Raw genomic sequence first — 20692 nt, forward strand, 5'->3', positions numbered from 1 at the left:
CATACAAGACATCAAATATATATTATGTATATATAATGCATCACGTGAAATGTTTAGGAGAAAAATCAAATATTAGATTTTTAAAACAAAGTCTGACCCAAGTTCCAGCCTCTAATTTCGCAAGGATGGAGGGAAGCAACGCTATAAAACAAGTGTGATCTTTTGTCTGAACGCGACTTGCATTAAGCATCACAACAGATTAATTATTTCAGCCATCGAGTCCAAAGCAGAAAGCTATAGAGCCTAATCATTTACTATTGTTACAAAAATTTAACAAATGAATATCCTGTTATTCAATAATGAGGCCACCAATGGTGCATGCTGGCACGCCTACAGGCCAAAAAAATGGATCTGATATATATTTTACCTGAAACAATGACCTAAACAAATGACACGAATAATAAGAGAGAACAAAATCCTCCGGCTCTGAGAATGTACCCTGAGGACATATGCAAGTATTGTCAACGAAAGCTGCAAGAAGAATACGGCCTCGACAATCAAAGAAGATGGCGCTGTGTACATGTGCGCGCTTAATTCACTACAAAGGAAAATGAAAATCCAAGTTATGAATAGATGTTCATGTTTCTTTATGTTAAAATGACATGCATGGAAGGTTTTGCTCATATTTTATCAAAGGGAAAATACACTTTATGTCCTCTGTGAGTTGTGGTCATTCAATTAACTCAGTATAAAATATGATACAAAAGAAAAACAACAAAAGAGATATTACCTCAAGACAAGATGACGAGTCCAAGATATATGGATCCACAGAGAAATATAAAGGATATCATTCCCCTGCAAGAGCATTCCAGTTGATTACTAAGTTTTTATTTTCACATCATGCCAGAATATTTCCACATCAAACATTCCAAGTTTTTCTATACAAATTCATACCAAATCACCCCCCACGCAACTCCGTTACAGGGGCAGGGGCAAAGTTCTGCAAACTTCTCAGCATCACTTGAGTGAACCCTTCGAGATATCAAGTCATCGTATATATCTGCATCATAAAATATGGTCATTTTGCTTTGTGCTCAGTGTCATTGTCTTACTAAATTTTAATGTTAAGTGGAGTTAGTACCATAGACTGAAAACAAACTATTCATTACACCTGCCATTCAGACAAAAAAAAAATGCATAATCACTGTAACAATATGATAAAATGAAGTTGAATTAAACACTAGAAGTATAACATGGATAAGCCTATACCAATGAAGAGTATAATGTAGCGAAGGATACGAGCTTTAGTTGTTTCTTGAAGAACCCAAATAATAGCAATAAATACGATAAATCCTGGTGAGGACATTATGCAGATGTTAGTTTTATTTAATACCTAGATAAGTTATTACGTGTCAAATGCTATGAGATGGTGAAGAAACTCACCAACACAGAGTCCTCGGAGTGTCCACTGTTCACAATAGACTAGAAGTAAGATAGCAGACATAAAAGCGGAAGAATATACACACTAGTAGACCCCATTTACACCCCAAAAAAAAAATCAAGAATGCCTACTGTAAAAAAAAGGAACACTAAATATGAGAGACTTCTAATTAAAGAATTCTTACATTTTTAGCAATGAAGAGCACAATAAGAAGAGAAAGAATAAGACAACCAGCAGCAATCCTTGCCGTGAGAAGATTTGTTGAAGCAAGTATAAGAAGCATACCCCAAAATGATGAGCCAAGATCTACAACAGAGAAAAAGTAACCAAAAATTATCGAATATATTGGTGTTAATAGAGAAGAGTACAAGATTATCAGAACTATTCGATGTATTAACACCAAAAGAAGCATTTTCGAAAAAAGGAAAGAAAAAAGAAAAATGTCTAACATCCAGCCGGCAAGATCAACCAATATACACCACCACGTGTTTGAGTCACGCCACCTTCATTTGCATGAACTTGGATACCTTCCACCTGTGTGGAAGAGGAGAATGGAAAGAGAATATCAGAAATCTCATTTCACACCAAGCTTGATACATGAGAAAATTTGAAATTTTTTATCATTAGATATAGAACAGAACAAGTAGTATACAAATTGTAATTAATATAAAATGAAATTCGGTATGATTATGTTATCAAACAGAACAATTCTATAAAGCTTGAAAGAATGACATATTTGAGACTTCTGTTGAGTCCAGCAACTAGAAAACCAATTGTTTAACAGGTCACAGAAAGCTGTGCCAGCCATCGTAAAAGATCAAAATGGAATTGATTAAAAGAAAAAATTATAGTACATAAACAAACCAAAATAATCAGGCCTACAAATTAGCAATTAACAAGTCAAAAGGTTATCACCAGCATACTATCGGGAGCGGGAGCATATATAAAAGAGTGGCAACTGTATAAGGGTACTTCCAATTCAACACAATAAAATCGTGTTTTTAAGTATGCACATAGAGGGAAAAAAGAGAGAAGAGATTTCTACCTCACCACAAGTAAGTTTACATGCAATTGCATGGCTGGCTTCATGTAGAAACACAGTAATGAGCTTAAAGGGTGTCAGAATAAATGTCCTCCATAACTGTCAGGATATATAGAATAAATGAAACAAGAATAGAAAATTAAAGGGATGAATATTAAGATATAGATCACGAGAAGTATGACAATGTAAAAGTTCTGCATTTCCAAATAGGAGCTGCTTTTCCTAAGTTTAACACAGCCTACATTGGTGAATTTATTGATAAGCCAATCAAAGAAAAACACTTCAAGAGATTAAACAAAAGTCATGATTGAGATGGGAGCTTTCGGTACATGTGTTCATCATTTTTGTGTAATCTAGCAAATCATAAGTGATAAGTGGAATTCAATAATAAGCTCACGAGTTTGAAACCATGTTCAAGTTTATTATTTAACCAGAACAAATTCAGACAAGTTCAACAACAAATTTACAAAAGATGGTCCTGCTTAGTTGTTTTAAGGTCTTTTGATCAATGAACGATATTTTTTTATTAAAGATCTCCTTTATGTCAATCCGTCCAATATTTCATTACTTCATGGACATCGTCTGAAATTCATATTTACGAAGTAGGAAGATCAAAAGTTGCATTTTAGGGATCCGTCGCTGTTTATTATCACTATATTGTATTTAAATCAGTTTCCAACCGCTTACAAACGCCACTAAGATAGAAGTCATAGAACCCCATTAAAGAACGGAAGAAAGAGTTGCACACACCGCAAAATAAGCAATCAACTTCAGCGGAATGCTCGAAACATAAGCAATACAGAAATCGGGTTTAAAGAATAGATGAACATACACATTGCACAAAGCTTTCTACTCTGAGTCAACATTCCAAAAGCAACAAGAACATAAAAATGGGTACTAGAAAGGGTCGTAAAACAACAAAAACAAGCAGGATAAAGGAGGCCAAAAAGCTTACAGCAAGAATAGCAACAGTGAAAACACCAATGCTAATAAGGAACACTTTTTGATCACGGTCACAGCAATTCTTCAGTTCCCAGTTCGGAGTCATCCATTCTCTCTATAAATCTCAATAAAAGATGCGAAATTTAAAAAGAGAGAACAAAAAAGAGAATAAAAAATCTTGAATAAAGGAGAAGACTTTTTGAGGTGGAATCCAAGAGCACAGTTGGAGGAGACCAAGTTAACGCAGAGAAAACTCGCTTTCTTGCAATTTTAGGAACTCTCATATTTGAAAATTTCCTAGTAATGAGGAACGGAGTTGGTGTCCTCACTGGCACGACGAGTGCTGATTGGTATGGCATTGATTGATTCCAATCGCTATTTTTGCGTGGCCAAACAGGCCTTTGTCGACTGTCGTTAATTGTAGAATTGGTCTCTGTTGGAAAATGAAAAGGACAAAAAAGGTCGGGCTTTTTGTGGATATGTTTTTTGGGCTTCAATGTAATATAATGGGCTTTTACTACCCATATAAACTCTGGCTTAAAGACAGAAAAAACTGTGAACACGAGACACGTTCTAGGTTCTAACAAACAAACATTCGAAAATCATTATACATCCAAAACAAAGAAATTGTTTCCATAATTTTTAATATATTTTATGTTGTGATTTAAGTAACTTATTAAACTCTATACTCTACAATCTGTCTCAACAAACACACTGTGCAATTTTTTCCAATCACATAATTTCCCTTCGACTTTTTTATGTGATGTAAATACAAATTTTTTTTTATTAGCCTATTCAGCACACGCGATACGTGTATTTATAGATAAGTTGGTTTATAAATCACTATAGATAAGTGACTCGAGAAAAAGGTGGTTTATAGTATACACAAAACTTCAAGCTAACTTTATTGATTTACACAAGAAAAAAAGCATATATTTTTCTTCTTTATGGCTGGCAATCATTCCATAGTAGTTATCATGAGAGATCAATTCACGAAGCGTGAGTCGAAATAATCACTACTTTGAATATTTTATACTAGCATCCACGCACTCCATAACCATGATTCACGTGCATGATTTTTGACATATTTACCTTTTTTATATAAATATTTAAGTTATTAATTATGATTAAAATTATAGTTTTTTTAAAATAAAAAAATTGATTTATTATGAGACGATTTAATGGAATAGATCCTTGACACGGGTAAAAAAAAATTTATCTTTTGTGATACGATCTCACATATCTACGAATCAATTCAATCTAAACAAAAATAATATTATTAACATAAAAATAATATTTTTCATAGATCGGATCGATTAGAAAATTCGTTTAACAAAATTGATATGTGAACGATTTAACATGAGTTTTTATGAAAATAAAATGATAGTTATAAGTAGGTGATAATAAGTTTATACAAATAGATTCTAATAGTATTTTTTATTGAATGATACAACGGATATTTTCTTCATTAGTTAAAATATCATATTAGATTGATAATAATACAAGTTAATGCAAATTTATTTTCATTATTTTAGTTGGTTCTTTAATAACAAACTATGAGTGCATCTGGCCATAGTCATAGTCATGCATGGTCATAGTCGTAGTCATTGTCACGATCCTTAATTATTTATTTCGGATAATGCTGCCGACAATTATTTATTATTATTTAAAGATATGATTAATAAACAAATTAGAGACAATTTATTTTTATATTTCTAAAAAATATTTAGAAAATATATGTTAAGATCGAGTTTAGAGTTTAGAAAGAGTGGATAATTTTTTTTGAAATTTTCTTTTATTCGAGATAGTTCTCAAACCGGAATTAATGGTTACTGGCTGTATAAGTATTTTTCTGGATTGGCTAGATGTCACTGAATCACTTTGAGAGGTGTTTCAAGGAGCGAAAAAGTTTGGCTGGATCTAGTGAAAAATATATTCAAGTAATTAAAAAGATATGACAAGACAAAATGGATCATAGAAAGGCAAAAATTTGTGTGAGACGATCTCACGAGTTGTATTTTGTGAGACGGATATTTTATTTGAGTCATCCATGAAAAAGTATTACTTTTTTATGCTAAGAGTATTACTTTTTTATTGTGAATATTGGTAGGGTTGACACGTCTCACAGATAAAGATTCGTGAGACCGTCTCACAAGAGACATACTCTTATATAAAATGCAAGAAATAAAATAACACAAACAATTTATGGAAGTTTGAAGGCTCATTCTATTTAGAAAGAAATAAACTAAGAAGACTTTGAACATGTAACAACTCGCTTTAATTTAAGATTTATCTCTTATTTAAATTAAAACTCTTGGTACAACTTAAAAAATAATAAAAATTTTGATTGTAGGAATACTTTGATTCAAAAGTTTAACAAGTCTCGGTAGTTAGACTTCAAAGAAAGGACTGAGAAGTTGAAAGTAGCCCTAGTTGATTCTCAACAATATGATGAAACTTGAAAGCTAGGGCTTGTGAGCGGTTTGACGATATGACATATAAGTGTGCTCGAAATCTTGATAGAGAAAGCTTGAGAGTTTAAATGATTATTGCTCAGAGTGTTCTTTGTGAAGTTCCGTGTTTTTAACGCTAGCAAAATCTCTCTTATCCAGTTGAACGGTCTCCGACGTTCAAATATTTAGTAACGTTCAACCTTTTCTTTCTCTAATGTCAAAATAGTTATGTATCTATCATTTCCTCTTTCATCGTACACTCCATTATATGATTATTGGCATCTAGCCAAATATGAAAACTAAAAAGGCTCGAAAAATTGTTTTGAAGAGAGATAATATTACAACAATTCTCATTCTTGTTGAAGGACAATTTGATTTTCCGATAACTTCATATCTTGTGCATGATTTGTTAAAAAGATCTTCAGAAAATATATGCTATGAACTTTGTGAATTCCAATTAGAAGTACATTTGCACTAAAAAAAAAGTTTGCACCAACCAGACAACGTCCGACTAGGCACTAATATGATCCTGCTCGAAAGATCGGGTGTGAGAAAGCTAGCAATGTGGTTAAGCTTCTCAAACTCCGGCTCGACACTTGTAAATACAAAAACTAGCGGCTAATACTATAATAGTTATATACTTACAATCTAACAATATCGAAACCGAAAGAAGTATGTTAGATTTATTAACTCTAAATAAGTAATAAAGAAGTCAGCATGCAACATGAATGCAACCCATATTATTAATAATTAATTCACCAATGAAAGGCATTAAATTGTCATATCTAAATTAAAGTTTGATGGACCAACAAATCGATGATAAAAAGGAGGAGGGTATCGATGCACATTAAAGGCTATTGAGACAGCGACGGGGAGAAATCGAAAGGCGACTTAGGCTATCTTTGGATGTTGTATTTTATAATTTTGCATAATTCTTTTTTGAAAGTGAATTTTAATTAGTGACCTAGAACTTCATATTTTAGAAAAAATATATAATATATAAAAAAAAATTATGTGAATGAGGATAAATCAAACTTCTCGACATCTCAAGAAAATAACCTAGAGAAAAAATATTATATTGAGAGCGGCGATTTCTCCTACTCAGCGGATCTGCCATCGGATAGCGACAATGAATCCGAAGATGTGAAAATGAAGTTATGAGTGACTAATTGTTTGGTCACTTGGGTAAGTGGACATAGGCATTGTAAAGAAACGAATCCGAAAAGGATGTTACAAAAAAGGTTTATAGATAAGAATTAATGCTTTGCCCTAGAAGATTCTATATATAATTTTGCAAGAAAATACAATGAAAGATCAAAGTTTGTATTTTATTTCAGAAGATTGATCCTCCTCATGTACGCTTGCAATCATAATCTTCTTTTTTAATGTCGATGAAACTCGTAATTACAATCACTCGGAACGTAACAAGTACTACTAGTAGAGTAGTACCGACTCAAATAACACCATGCATGCCGAAATAATACACATCCTTTGTTTCTAAGTTGCATCCACAAACCTCGACTTTCCTCATCTAATACGGTTCACATGGTGTGCTTCTTGACAAATAAGAGGCAAATGATGACGTAGAATTTATTTTGGTTTGTATTACAACATATGTGTCTCTATTACGTCCCATAATTCTGTCCTAATCCTAAACATATAATTTGTCCAAAACCCATGTCTCCTTTCCTTTCATTTCTTTAAGTATCACCATAACCATCAAACATACATGCATATATTTATATATATATATATATGTATGTATAATGATGTCGAATATTTTATAGTAATTTCCCAAAAAATTAAATATTTGATAGACACAGCCATCCAGACAAAGGGAATATGCGGATTACACACCCATTAAAGCAGTTTAAGTATGTGTACGTACTGTTGCCGGGGAATATTAGAATGGATATGGATTTAGAAGCTATAAAATTTGGACATTTTTTAATGAGCAAAAATTTCGAAAATATTGTCAGAAATTTGAAATGAAAATTTGAGTATTTTTTAACTAATATGATTTTGTATAGTTTGGATCAACTGTTTTGTGTATGTGAGGCATTTATGCTAAGCTTTTATGATCAACTCATTGTTGTTTAAGAAATAATAGAGATGATAATTGATAAACACTGAATAGAGAAATTAATGAATTAGTTCTTATTAAACTACGTGAAAATTAACTTGATAATTGATTAACTTGATTAGTCCCTTTCCCAATCCTCAAATTTTTTAATCTGTCTCCACAAATACTCCCCATTTCATCTCCCCAAGTCGCTCAAATCTTCTTCTACACACTGAATTATTCTAGAAGAAGTCGCCCATTTTTACTCTCGACCGTCCATCATTTAATTACTTCAAGCAAATCTCTCGCCTTCTTCTCTAATTCCAAGAATCGTTCCAAGTTCCATGCAAAGTTGCAAACATTGTTCACTCGTTGTGTTCCTTGGGTCTGGAATCTTTTATGCTTTTAATTTCAGTTTGAAAGAAAAAAATGAGCTGTCTTGATCAGGCCCGATAATAATGGCGATTGAAGTTTTCCCCGACAGCCCCAGCCTGGGGATGAGTCCTCGGATCTCTTTCTCACATGATCTTTCCCAGACAGACATCGTACCGATCGAACGAGACATTCGATCCGGTTCTTCATCCAGCATCGAATTTGATTTCTGCGTTTTTCGCGAATACTTCGATCAAGAATCATCCTCCGCCGACGAGCTTTTCTTCGAGGGAAAGATCCTCCCGATCGAGATCAAGAAAAAACTAGCCCCACCGAGAACAGCCTGTGACCGACCACCTCACCCGCCGGTACCAGCATTTCCTCCCCCGCAACCATCTCAGCCTTCTCACAAAACCAACAAAAACACATCTACCCACGAAGCAAGACAGTACCCAAATCCAGAGTCTGACGAGAAGAAATCATCATTCTGGAGCTTCAAGCGAAGCACCAGCTTAAACTGCGGCAGTGGCTACGCGCGGACCCTTTGCCCGCTGCCGCTTTTATCCCGCAGCAATTCCACAGGCTCAACTGCGAGCTCGAAACGCGCGTCACTATCGAATAACCAGAGGCAGAATTTCTTCAAGAACTCCACAAACAGTCATCAAAAACAATCCCAACTTCCGTCTGCTGCTGCTTCAAATACCTACCATAGGCCGCCATTGAGGAGGACGAATCATCGGTACAACAACGGGGGGATCAAGATCAACCCAGTTTTGAACGTTCCTCACGCAAATCTTTTCGGTTTGGGGTCCATCTTTTCCGGCGGAAAAGACAAGATCAAGAAGAAGTATAATCATTAACATCTGCTTGATTTTTCACTATTTTGATTAAACAAAACTGGTGTCAGACTGTAACAAGGTAATGATAATGGGAATTTGAAGAAAATGTGTTGATGGGGTCGACTGGATTGCCATTATTCAATCTCTCCCACATGCTTACAGAAATGGTGGGGAGAGACCAGTGAATTTTGATTTCAAGATTGTGCTGTGGTGCTTTAATTTTTATTTTTTTCTTTGTCATGTTCGTTTGAATATTCGCATCTTTTCCAATCAGCTTGATTTTGTGTCAGAGATATATTTAAGAATTCGTCTATTTTGACAGGATGACTATTTCCCTTCCCTATCATCGTCAAATTGTTATGTTCAATAGGGAACATGACACCAACCAGCTGCAACCAAGTTGATTTTGATTGAAACTCATTTCGAATGAAGCGGATCAAGCTTTCGAAAAATTATCGAAGATAACTAAGAGCATCCTTTGGTAAAAAATTTCAAGTACTTGTCTACTTAGTTCGATCCATCCTAAGATGCAAATTACCTTAAAACTAATACAAAACAGTTGGGAAATGGAGTTGAGCCAATAATTATTGATAGTCTGGAAAGGTGTTGGGGAATTGTCAGAAAAGCTGGTTTTCTTTAACTTTAACCTTTGTTGGATTTGGTTGATCAGACTCAGATGCCACGCCATTGTCTATTTACAGTAACTCAAGCGAGTGTTAAATTATAAATACAATCTGCTTTAGACCTTCCATTATGTCAGCAATTTCGATACCTTTCTGTTCTCTCGAAAATTCTTTTGCTTTTTATTTGTACTCGATTTTAAACTGCCCCCGTATGTGTGGAGCTCTCTAATTGCTGAACTTATGCTTATTTTCTTCTTATTATTATTATTTAATTTAAATACCGGGGAGGGTTTAGCAGGTTTGGAGCTCGAAAAATGTTCCCATTTCCGGGGACACGTTTCTTTGGGTGAAAGAAATTTCTTCAAGGGGGTCACGATGGTAAATGGGAAGCATAAAAGTTGTGGGAATAGTTTGAAATTGAAATTCTTTTTATAGTTTAATGCTCTAAAAAAACAATTAAAATATAAAATGGTGGCATTCGTTGGCGATCGACCAAAATAAATGGACAGACACATAAATACGAAAACAGAAGTTTGAAATAATCTCCACCACTTTCGTTACTAACGAGTGAGCAGTCAGTCAGTCAGTCATGGTTGTTCTCTTCCCTTCTTCTCACTTGTCATTCTCCGCAGGCACGGACACTCCCGAAGCTCATCCGCCATTCATTCGAGATAAACACTGGTAAGAGTAATTTGATATGATTTTTTGTGGGATGATTCAGGTATGTTCGGTGTGGTTTTACTTGGTTCGATTCGTGTAGCGTGCGTTTTCGCTCTGATTAGTTACTGTTTTGTTGACTTTTTTCGATCGTCCTAATCAAAGCGTTGACAGGTCGCGTGGAATATGCAAGCTTCCATTAAATCGGGCTTTGGCCTCCAAAACCGTTGGCCTTTTTTGGGAGTGAGTGATTACGGAAAAAAGGACTCGGCTTTCTCTGGAATTCAAACTCGACTTCCGATGAGTAAGCGGACTAGTTGCTTCGGATTTAGGATCAGTTCGGCTTCACTGGGAGTGAAAGGAAGTGCTGATTACGTGTTTGGATCATCGACCAAGTTCAGATCAGTCAGAGCTCAAGCTTCTGGTCTGTATTTTAGTAAATCGCCTGTTGTTTTCATTAATTCGAAGAAATATAGTCAGTAGGGGAATTTGATACCTTTTTTTTGTGTGGAGGAATTGGAATATTTTCTTTATTATTACATATGCAGGGCACCATACGATTAACTTGGTGCGCTGAATATTTATGATGCGGTGATAGAATGGATTTTCCACGTCTTACTTTATTTCACTGTGCCTAGTGACATCACTGTTAATTCCCAACTGTTGACTTTTTATTTGTTGAAAGTTGGCATTTTAATACCAGCTGATGCTTCCGGTCAACTGAGATTTTATGGGGATGAAAAGTCGGAGCACTTAATCTTTGTTAGTTATAAATTATAATGTAATCACTATTGTTAAGTTCCATATGATATACATTAGCAAAGATGTGCCGAGGTTGTTAACGTATAATTATTATCAATATATTTTTAATCAGTATATGTTCTCATTATCTTTTTTAAAATATTTCACATAATTTGTTTTTTGGTCTTATGATGCTGTGTGAAAGTCTAAGCTTATTTTTGCGGACAATCATATACTAAATCTATGAAAATTTATCGTATATCCTGTCTGGCGTCAGAAGGAGATGTTGAGGATGTCGCACCTGTCAAAATCCATGTGAAATCATCTGGATCAGTGCTTCCATATGTTGGCGTTGCTTGTTTGGGAGCCATTCTTTTTGGGTACCACCTAGGGTATGCTATTTTTTTCGCCTTTCCTTCTTTGAAAATGTGATGTCTAAGAGTACTTGACTTTTAGTTAGAATGTTAGATCAGGAGAAATTCACTTCAGTTGTTGGATGCTGATTAACTTGCTTTTCTATTATAGTTCTGAAGCTTATTTACTTACGTACTACCCACACAAACACACACTCTTGTTCAGGGTTGTTAATGGAGCTTTAGAATACCTCGCTAAGGACCTTGGGATTGCTGAAAATGCCGTCTTAAAAGGCAAGTTGCGCTTGACGTAACTCTTAATGTTTAGGTATATTTGCATTTTATAGCAAATAGAAAATTAACTCGAGACGAAATCAGACAGAATCTTGCCCATATATTTGAAATTCAGAAACTCGCATACTACGAGGATAACAGAGCAAAAACATGAAGCCTTTAGCGAGTAGTTTATTCCATGGCCAATCGCCAAGTATTTATTGGATAGCAAACAGAACTATTACTCAAAGCTATGTTGTGGTTTTTTGTTTGCCAAATTGACCATGAAAGTCTGCCAACACAAAATTTTTCTTGCATGCGTAGCAAGAAGCAAGCACATTTCTTTGTTAAAGAAATGAGAGGAATTTCCCTTCATATTCTCAATATTGATAATTCAGGTCTCCTTCTAAATGTGATCTTTAGGTGGATATAATCTCACATAGTTTTGACCTTATTGTTTGAGAAACTCCTTTGGTCCTTTACTTTCTATTCTATGTCTTGGCACAAGTTTTTCTGGAAACATTTGATTTGTATTTAGCTTTGAAAGCCGTAATTATTTTGTCTAATAGTTACTTTTTTTAATACTTTTGCCGTGCCCATCATTATTTGATTGATAAATTAAACTTTTATACCAATGTTTTTTATGTAGGCTGGGTTGTTAGCACTCTTCTTGCCGGTGCCACTGTTGGTTCATTTACTGGGGGTTCGGTGGCTGATAAATTTGGTCGAACAAAGACCTTCCAGTTGGATGCAATCCCACTTACAATTGAAGCATTCCTTTGGTGAGTAGTTGGGATGGGGGATGTTTTTTCATTTGATAAAGTAATTAGAATAACAGTGCCTAAACTGCCTTCGATATTTACAGTGCCACAGCTCAAAGTATAGAAGCTATGATAATTGGGCGTTTGCTAGCTGGAATTGGGATTGGCATATCATCTGCTATTGTCCCACTTTATATATCTGAGGTACATTTGTTTCTCACCTTTTCACTTTCTTTCATACTTAAATGCATTCTGTTCTTCTTCTGACCCTGTTTTCTGCGACTAGATTTCACCTGCCGAAGTTCGTGGTACACTTGGGTCTGTCAACCAACTGTTTATATGTGTTGGGATTCTTGCAGCTTTGGTTGCTGGATTACCTTTGGCAGGGAATCCTTTGTGGTATTTTCTCATTTAAATTCTTTTGTATGGAAGCTGGATGATCACACATATTACTTTCCAAAGTACATCAAGGATTCTTGAAATGCATATGGTCGTTCATGTTGGAAATAGTCTTATTTATTTTTTCATGTAATCGCCTTAGAGTTAATAATGAAGTGGCATCTTTTATGTAAATCAAGTTTGAGAACCTACATTAGTTTCTTGTATAACTGTCTTATGTTTTCATATTTTATTGCTCACGAGCCTTCAAGTATAGCTGGTTTTATTTTGTTTTGAGTGAGTGAAAGTTGTTAATTATTAGATTTATAATGTAAGGTAGCAAAAGAAGATTTTTGATTTATTTTCATTGTTATATTATAATATAATGGAGTGTCTGCATAGAGAGAGTGAATAATTTTGTTCATATTGAGTACAAGCCTAAAGATTCTATATAATGTTATCATGATTTTGGTCTTCTATCATTAATTTTTTTTTTCGTATTTTAACCTGCACTTATGTTACCTGATTATCATCTTACCAAGCATCTGATCACTGTATCAGGTGGAGGACAATGTTTGGTGTTGCGCTTGTTCCATCTATATTATTGGCCCTCGGAATGGCATTTTCTCCTGAAAGTCCACGATGGTTGTACCAGGTTCGTAACTTCATTATAGAGAGACTTCACATCAACATATATATTTCGTTATTTTTTTTTTTGTGAATTTTTAATGTATCTGATTCGTTCTTCAAGTTAAGTGATACTTGATGATGACCTTTCCGTTCTATACAGCAAGGAAAAATTTTTCAAGCAGAAACATCCATTAGAATGCTTTATGGAAAAGAAAGAGTTGCTGAGGTTATGAGTGACTTGGATGCTGCCAGTCGAGGTTCCTCTGAACCAGAAGCTGGATGGTTTGATCTTTTTAGCCGTCGATATCGAAACTGTATATCTTTTGTTAACAAGTCGTATCCTGACCTCATCAACATTTATTAAGAGTGCATTTATCTGTCGACTATCATCACCATGGTTTCCTGACCTCACAGGCATTTAAAGGATGCATATGTTGATGAACTTTCATTTGTGGGGAAGAAGAAAGTTTAGAGAAAAACTATCCCGCTTTATGTTGACTTTGTTGGTTGTTTGTCCTGCAAAAATGATAAGTCAACACTTCACAAAGAATCCACGCATCCAAAATTTGTTATACATGAAATTCCACTCGAACATCAGCTATAAGAAGTTTAGATATGTTCAGACCTTAGTTCTTCTTGAATGTTCTCACTCAAAAAATGAAAAACAATGGCTGAAAGTGTCAAGACTACTTATCTGGTGAACTTACCACGTATCAACTCTGGTTTCATCGACTCGTCGATCTTCTTGTATTCTTCTCTCTCCTATGTGCTATGGCTTACTCTCCTTGGATATATGTATCATATGTAGGAGTTGGCTAATGCAACAGTTTGAGTGTACTGAGACATATAATCCAGTTAATTTAGGGAGTGTTTGCGATCTCTAAAAAAAAGTGATTCTTTAAATGAAAAGTAAAGAATTACTTGTGTTCAGAGTTTGTAAACCCTCCCTTAATGCGGATCCCTGCTTTTTTCTGTTTAATATTCATTCTTTCAATGATAAAGTAGTTTATGCTCCTTTCTTGTTGTTGGTGCTTGTCGTGCTCGTTATAGAAAATATATGCATCATAAATGGGGACTTTCAAATTTTGTTTGAATTTTCTGTGGTTCAACACACTCTTAAATATCAATTTAACTGTTAATGGATGACCATATTCTGGTTTCTTTTTTTCCAATTTGTTGTGAGCTTTTGTTGGAACATATATAGTATCTCCTTGAAAATGATACTTTTTCATGTTCTTTTGCAGTTGTCTGTGTCGGTGCATCTCTCTTCTTGCTGCAGCAGCTTGCTGGAATAAATGCAGTTGTTTATTATTCAACAGCTGTGTTCCGCAGCGCTGGAATTGCTTCTGATGTTGCTGCTAGATCTCTGGTTGGAGCGGCAAATGTGTTTGGTTAGTTTTATTTTAGAGGTTTTGGGAGTTGTGTGTTTATATTTGCCTAGCAAGGATGTTGCCTCACATGATTCCAATCGTTTGTTAGGCACAACTATTGCATCTTCATTGATGGACAAACAAGGAAGAAAAAGTCTTCTGCTTATAAGCTTTTCTGGGATGGTAAGATTTATATTTTGGATACTTGATAGTAAGAGGTATAATCTTGTTAACTAAATTTAATGTCTGAAGTCTCAAAGACAAAAAGGATGATGTTCCTCGCGACAGGTGAAGACATACTTTAATCAAGAGGAATATACTCCACCAAAACATCATTTAGAACAATGCCTTATCTTGAAGTACTGGCTTGTTTTGCCACTGACAGTTATTTTTATACCTGTTGAATTATCAGCTCTTTTAGCTGTACTAGCAAAAAAGCACGTGCATCCGCACGATGCACGTGAACCCATATTCTAAATAACTAAAAAATAAATTAATAGTGCATAACGTGATCAAATCCATGAAACAACATTTCGTTCGGAAAAAGATAGATAAAAACAAATTATAAGAATTTGGAATAATGATTTATCAGATTAAGTACTAAATTGAACTAAAATAACAATACAAATACAATGATGTGAAATGATTTGAATTGATTAAGCAATATAAGAGTGTAAATAGAATTATATGAATATATTTTAATTAATTAAACAATATAAGAGTGGAAGAAAACATTTTAGTATATGATGTTGATATTTATCTACTCATTATATCAATTAATTGATAAATATGTTCCTAAAATGTAAAAATTACATCTTGAAAATCTAAAATAGTACTTACTTATAATTTGGAATAATTAAGAACATATGACAACAATTTTTCATTTTAAGTTTTATTCTAAGAATATTAATTTTTATTGTGAATATCGGTACGGTTGACTCGCCTCACATATAAAAATCGTAAGACATTCTCACAAGAGACTTACTCTACACCAACATAACTTCCAATTTAGTTATGTTAACGTTATACTAATAATTATTTGTAGGAACATCTTGCTCTTACTCTTTTTGACTCATTTGTGTCATTTTTTAAAACAATTTTATAATAATTTTATCTATGTACCATTTGACTCTACTTTTTTTTCAACATATAATAGATATCGTCATTGATTTTTTTTTTTTTTAGAAAAATAAGCTGAAAAAGTATCAATTGTGATAAAATTTGTGAATAAGCTCAAATTTTTATTTTTTTTTTCAAATTAAGTGTTTGTTGATATTTTTTATTTAATGTGTGCTTACCTTTTTGTCAATATAATTGTCATTATATACTTGTATGTAAATAACACTACAAATACACATAAAATGTCATGACATTATTGTTATGATTGAGTACTATTTGATAATATATAAATATGAGGAGACTTAAATAAAATAGAATCTATGAGAGTAATTAAAACAATTAATCATTCAATTTATTTTATTTATTATCAAAATTAGTGGGAAAAGACTTATGAAAAAATTGATTGATTTTCTACATATTTTTTTTCTCATTTTAGCAATTGTACAACAATATTTTTCTAGCATCACATCATCCGATGTATGTGGATGAACGATTCATTTGTCCACACTTTTATAGGTACTTCTTATTCAAATTTATTAATTTTTTATTAATATTATTTAAATTCACAATTAAATTTAGATTTATAATATATTATATTTGTTCATGCATTTAGAAATTAAAATATTTTGACAAAATAAATTTAAAATTTTGATTAAATATAATTTTATTTTCAATTCAAATTTTGTATTTAATTTAAAAGTAATAATGATTATTTTAATTTTTAATTTTTTCATTTGTCAATATTTAATTTAGAATTTATTTGAATGACTCTTCGTTCAAAGCACTCAGATACTTTATCATGAGTCCTTTATATATATAATTTTTTGAATTCCTTTTTAAATCTAATTATATTAAAATTTATTTTTAATAATTCATTGAATTCAAATGATAGTGAAATAGAACAATAAATAACATAATTAATTTAATTTAGAATTTAAATGAAAGTTCAAGAAAGTTATTAAAATGGAAAAAATAATTGATATTAATATTAAGTAAATTTAATAGTATGTTTTTTTTAAAAAGTAGCTCAAACATTTAAAAACATGGACATGACTTATTTGCTACATATAAATTAAAATATGAATATAACTCAACTTTATTTACAACAATTAGAAAAATTTTCTATCATCCACACATTTATATGTATATAATAATAATTAAATAAATTTTTTTAATGAAATATGACTTAATTAAATATTATTAGAATGAAAGAAAGATAAGGGAAGAAAGTCAAAATCACAAAATCATAACTATAAAACGTGGTTAATTAGTATTAGTTATTAATTAATAGACTAAATGTGAAACTACCACATATGTTACTTAATAATGAAAATAAGTAAGCATGTAAATGATAATTATGTCCTTTCCCAATTGAAAAAGAAGCTATTAACAGAAAATTTGAATTCGTTTTCATTATATATTTCTATTTTAAGGTTCTTTTTTTTCTTATTATCGTTTGAAAAATAAAATCATGTACTCTACTGATGAATTCTATATATATTGGACATTAAAAAGTTACTAAATTTGAATTAGAATAAAATATAATTACTTAAGTATAATAATATTTTCCAATTCAATTGATTATTATTAAAAGGCTATCAATACATTAGATTTATATTGTGCTTAACTTTTTCAAATTTTTCCTCTTTTTTTGTTAATTAAAAACAATAAAAAAACTAATGAAAAAATTGATTGATTTTCTACATATTTCTTTCTCATTTTATCAACTGTACAACAATATTTTTCTAGTATCATATCATCCAATGTATGTGGATGAACGATTCTTCGACCTCACTTTTATATGTAATTCTGATTCAAATTTATTTTTTTTATTAATATTATTTATATTCACAATTTAGGTTTATAAAATATTATATTTGTTCATGCATTTAAAAATTAATAGTTTGACAAAATAAATTTAAAATTTTGATTAAATATAATTTTATTTTCAATTCAATTCATTTTATTTAGTTTAAAAATAATACTGATTATTTTAATTTTTTTGTTTCTTCATTTATCAATATTAAATTTAGAACGAAAATTATTAAAATTTGAAAAAAATAATTGATATTAATATTAAGTAAATTTAATAGTATGTTTATTTAAAATTAGCTCACACATTTAAGAACATGGAGAAGAAAGTCAAAAACACAAAATAATCTATATACCTATAAAAGTGTGGATAGTAGAAAAATAGGTATATAGATTAAATTTAGAACGAAAATTATTAAAATTTGAAAAAAATAATTGATATTAATATTAAGTAAATTTAGTAGTATGTTTATTTAAAATTAGCTCAAACATTTAAAATAGGTATATAGATTAAATTTAGAACGAAAATTATTAAAATTTGAAAAAAATAATTGATATTAATATTAAGTAAATTTAATAGTATGTTTATTTAAAATTAGCTCAAACATTTAAGAACATGGAGAAGAAAGTCAAAAACACAAAATAATAATCATAAAATATGGTTAATTAATATTAATTATTAATTAATGGAATAAATAGTGAAATTACAACATATGTTACCTAATAATGAAAATAAGTAAACATGTGAAGGGTAATAATGTCCGTTCACAATGAGAAAACTTTTCTACTATCCACACTTTTATAGGTATATAGATTTTTATTTACGAGGTAGGACGCTTTTTTCCGGAATTTGATCTTATAAAATCAGCAATTTGTAGTGTTATGAAGCATCAATGTGACATTTCATTGTATGCCATCAGTCTAGATAGCTTTTCATCTTCAGATGAAAGCTTAAATTTTTAGAAAAGCATTTTCGATTTCAAGGGGACTTCAAACCTCTATCTAACCCACTGTGCCTATTTACTGTGGATTGAGTTTTTTCCTTTGTGGTTATCATAATCACTATGCATGGTTAACCAATTTGTTTGTTTTCAAAGGCTGCTTCTATGCTGCTACTCTTCCTGACCTTCACTTGGAACGCTCTGGCATCTTATTCTGGGACACTTGCTGTCCTTGGCACTGTTCTGTAAGTTGTATATGTCCATAGTTCAGGTTCAGTTTCATTTTCCATCTTTGTAGGATTGGCTGTCTTTAATAGTATCGTATTGTTTGTCACTTTCTGCAGTTATGTACTCTCCTTTTCTCTTGGCGCCGGTCCAGTACCTGCTCTGCTACTTCCAGAGATCTTTGCCTTTAGGATCAGAGCCAAAGCAGTGACATTGTCTTTGGGCATGCATTGGGTAAAAAATCTACTTAATTTGTCCACCACCAACTTTCTGCACCTCTAGGTTTTCTCTTTACATTCGATATCACTTGTTTCCCGAATAAATTTGTGCACCACTTGAGATGGATATTAAAGAGTTTTAGACTTTACATGGGAGTGGGAATGAGGAAATTTTGTAGTTTAAATGGTTGCAAGTGTAGTAAGTATAATTACTTTAACCTAATAACGAGTGTTATCATATAAATGCTTTCTCAAGCAAGAACATTGGATGGAGAATTCACACATATTTCTTAATATTTAAAGCAAGTTAATTGAATCTGTTGTTATCAACTCGATCAAATTTCGTGATCGGCCTGTACTTTTTGAGCGTTGTAAGTAAGTTCGGAATCAGCACGGGCGTCCGTTTGTCTTCTAGCAGTCATGTACATAGCTGGTAATGTTGTGGAAACAAAGGGCCGATCTTTGGAAGAAATCGAGCGTGCTCTGACTCCAGCTATCTGAGTAATATGTTGACATGGTGGAGGAAGACATATTTGTTCGACCTTATGGTAATATGTCTCTTACCCAATATATCTGATAACTTGATCTCGGTGGTCTGTAAGAGCATTCAAGTGAAGGCCCTAACTTGAATATAAGCTACAAATTTTTGTGCTTATAAATCAAACTTCATCATTCTATTTTAAATTTATTTATATAAAATTAGCTGTCAAACCATTTAATTTTCAAGAGAATTTAATATAAAATAATAATTCTAATAATATTAAAAATAATATAAAATTACATCGTGGGTTCAAACCAGATGATCGAACTTGAGATGTTAGAATTTCAACTTCGATCTGGAGCTTCCCGATGTTGATTCAAGTTTGATGTGTTTATTGCAAACGGTGTTCGAATTGATTGAGTAAGTTGATATTTGATCAATAATCATGAGTTCGATTATAACACATTTACGGACGAGTTTATAGTCGTTCAGAACATATTCAATGAGGTCATAATCTATTTCAGAGGTAATAATTTGATTTGAGAAGTTTTTGTGGGATGAATTTCAAATGATATTCATATTCAGTATAATATCTGAAATTTATTACAAATATAATTGAAATTGTATAATTAGATATGTGACAAATTTAAATTTTACTTGAATTTTTTCTATCAAAACAAGTTAACGAATTAGAAATCTATCGTAGATTATGTTTGAATTGATATATTTGACCGATTTGATTACATATCCACTATCTCAAATATATTGTATTAATCTGAACTCAAAATTAAATTGAAAGATTTGAAATTTTTTGTAATTGTCAAATATATTTTTGTGCTTTAATTTCAAATAAAGTCTTCGATTTCTTCCTCAAAAACACATCATCATAATTAAATATAAGCGATCTGAACTTGATACTATTATACCCTAATTATAAGATGATCTTATTATAGAGGAATATGGATAATAATTATATTTCTTTAATATTTTCACAATATAAATAATTTTCGTGTATTAAA

The 20692-nt window shown here is 32.1% G+C and overlaps 2 protein-coding genes and 1 pseudogene across 2 annotated transcripts; 2 read left to right on the top strand and 1 right to left on the bottom strand.

The window, feature by feature from the left end:
- Positions 1 to 224: 224 nt before the first annotated feature.
- On the bottom strand, positions 225 to 3775 carry LOC142522572 (uncharacterized). The gene is made up of 11 exons (XM_075626034.1): positions 3562 to 3775; positions 3379 to 3480; positions 2427 to 2522; positions 1831 to 1915; positions 1566 to 1687; positions 1384 to 1408; positions 1210 to 1293; positions 1082 to 1111; positions 895 to 1000; positions 731 to 795; positions 225 to 538 (listed from the first exon to the last, which is right to left on the bottom strand). The coding sequence occupies exons 2-10, from the start codon at positions 3469 to 3471 to the stop codon at positions 732 to 734; spliced, it is 705 nt and encodes a 234-aa protein (XP_075482149.1). The 5' UTR covers positions 3472 to 3480; positions 3562 to 3775; the 3' UTR covers positions 225 to 538; position 731.
- A 4563-nt stretch (positions 3776 to 8338) lies between these two features.
- On the top strand, positions 8339 to 9112 carry LOC142522111 (uncharacterized). The gene has a single exon (XM_075625264.1). It carries the CDS (start codon positions 8339 to 8341, stop codon positions 9110 to 9112), a length of 774 nt encoding a protein of 257 aa, XP_075481379.1.
- A 1275-nt stretch (positions 9113 to 10387) lies between these two features.
- On the top strand, positions 10388 to 19861 carry LOC142522419 (plastidic glucose transporter 4-like; annotated as a pseudogene).
- Positions 19862 to 20692: the final 831 nt, after the last annotated feature.

The sequence above is a fragment of the Primulina tabacum genome, chromosome 13, assembly GCF_025594145.1.
Source record: "Primulina tabacum isolate GXHZ01 chromosome 13, ASM2559414v2, whole genome shotgun sequence".
Lineage (NCBI taxonomy): Eukaryota > Viridiplantae > Streptophyta > Magnoliopsida > Lamiales > Gesneriaceae > Primulina > Primulina tabacum.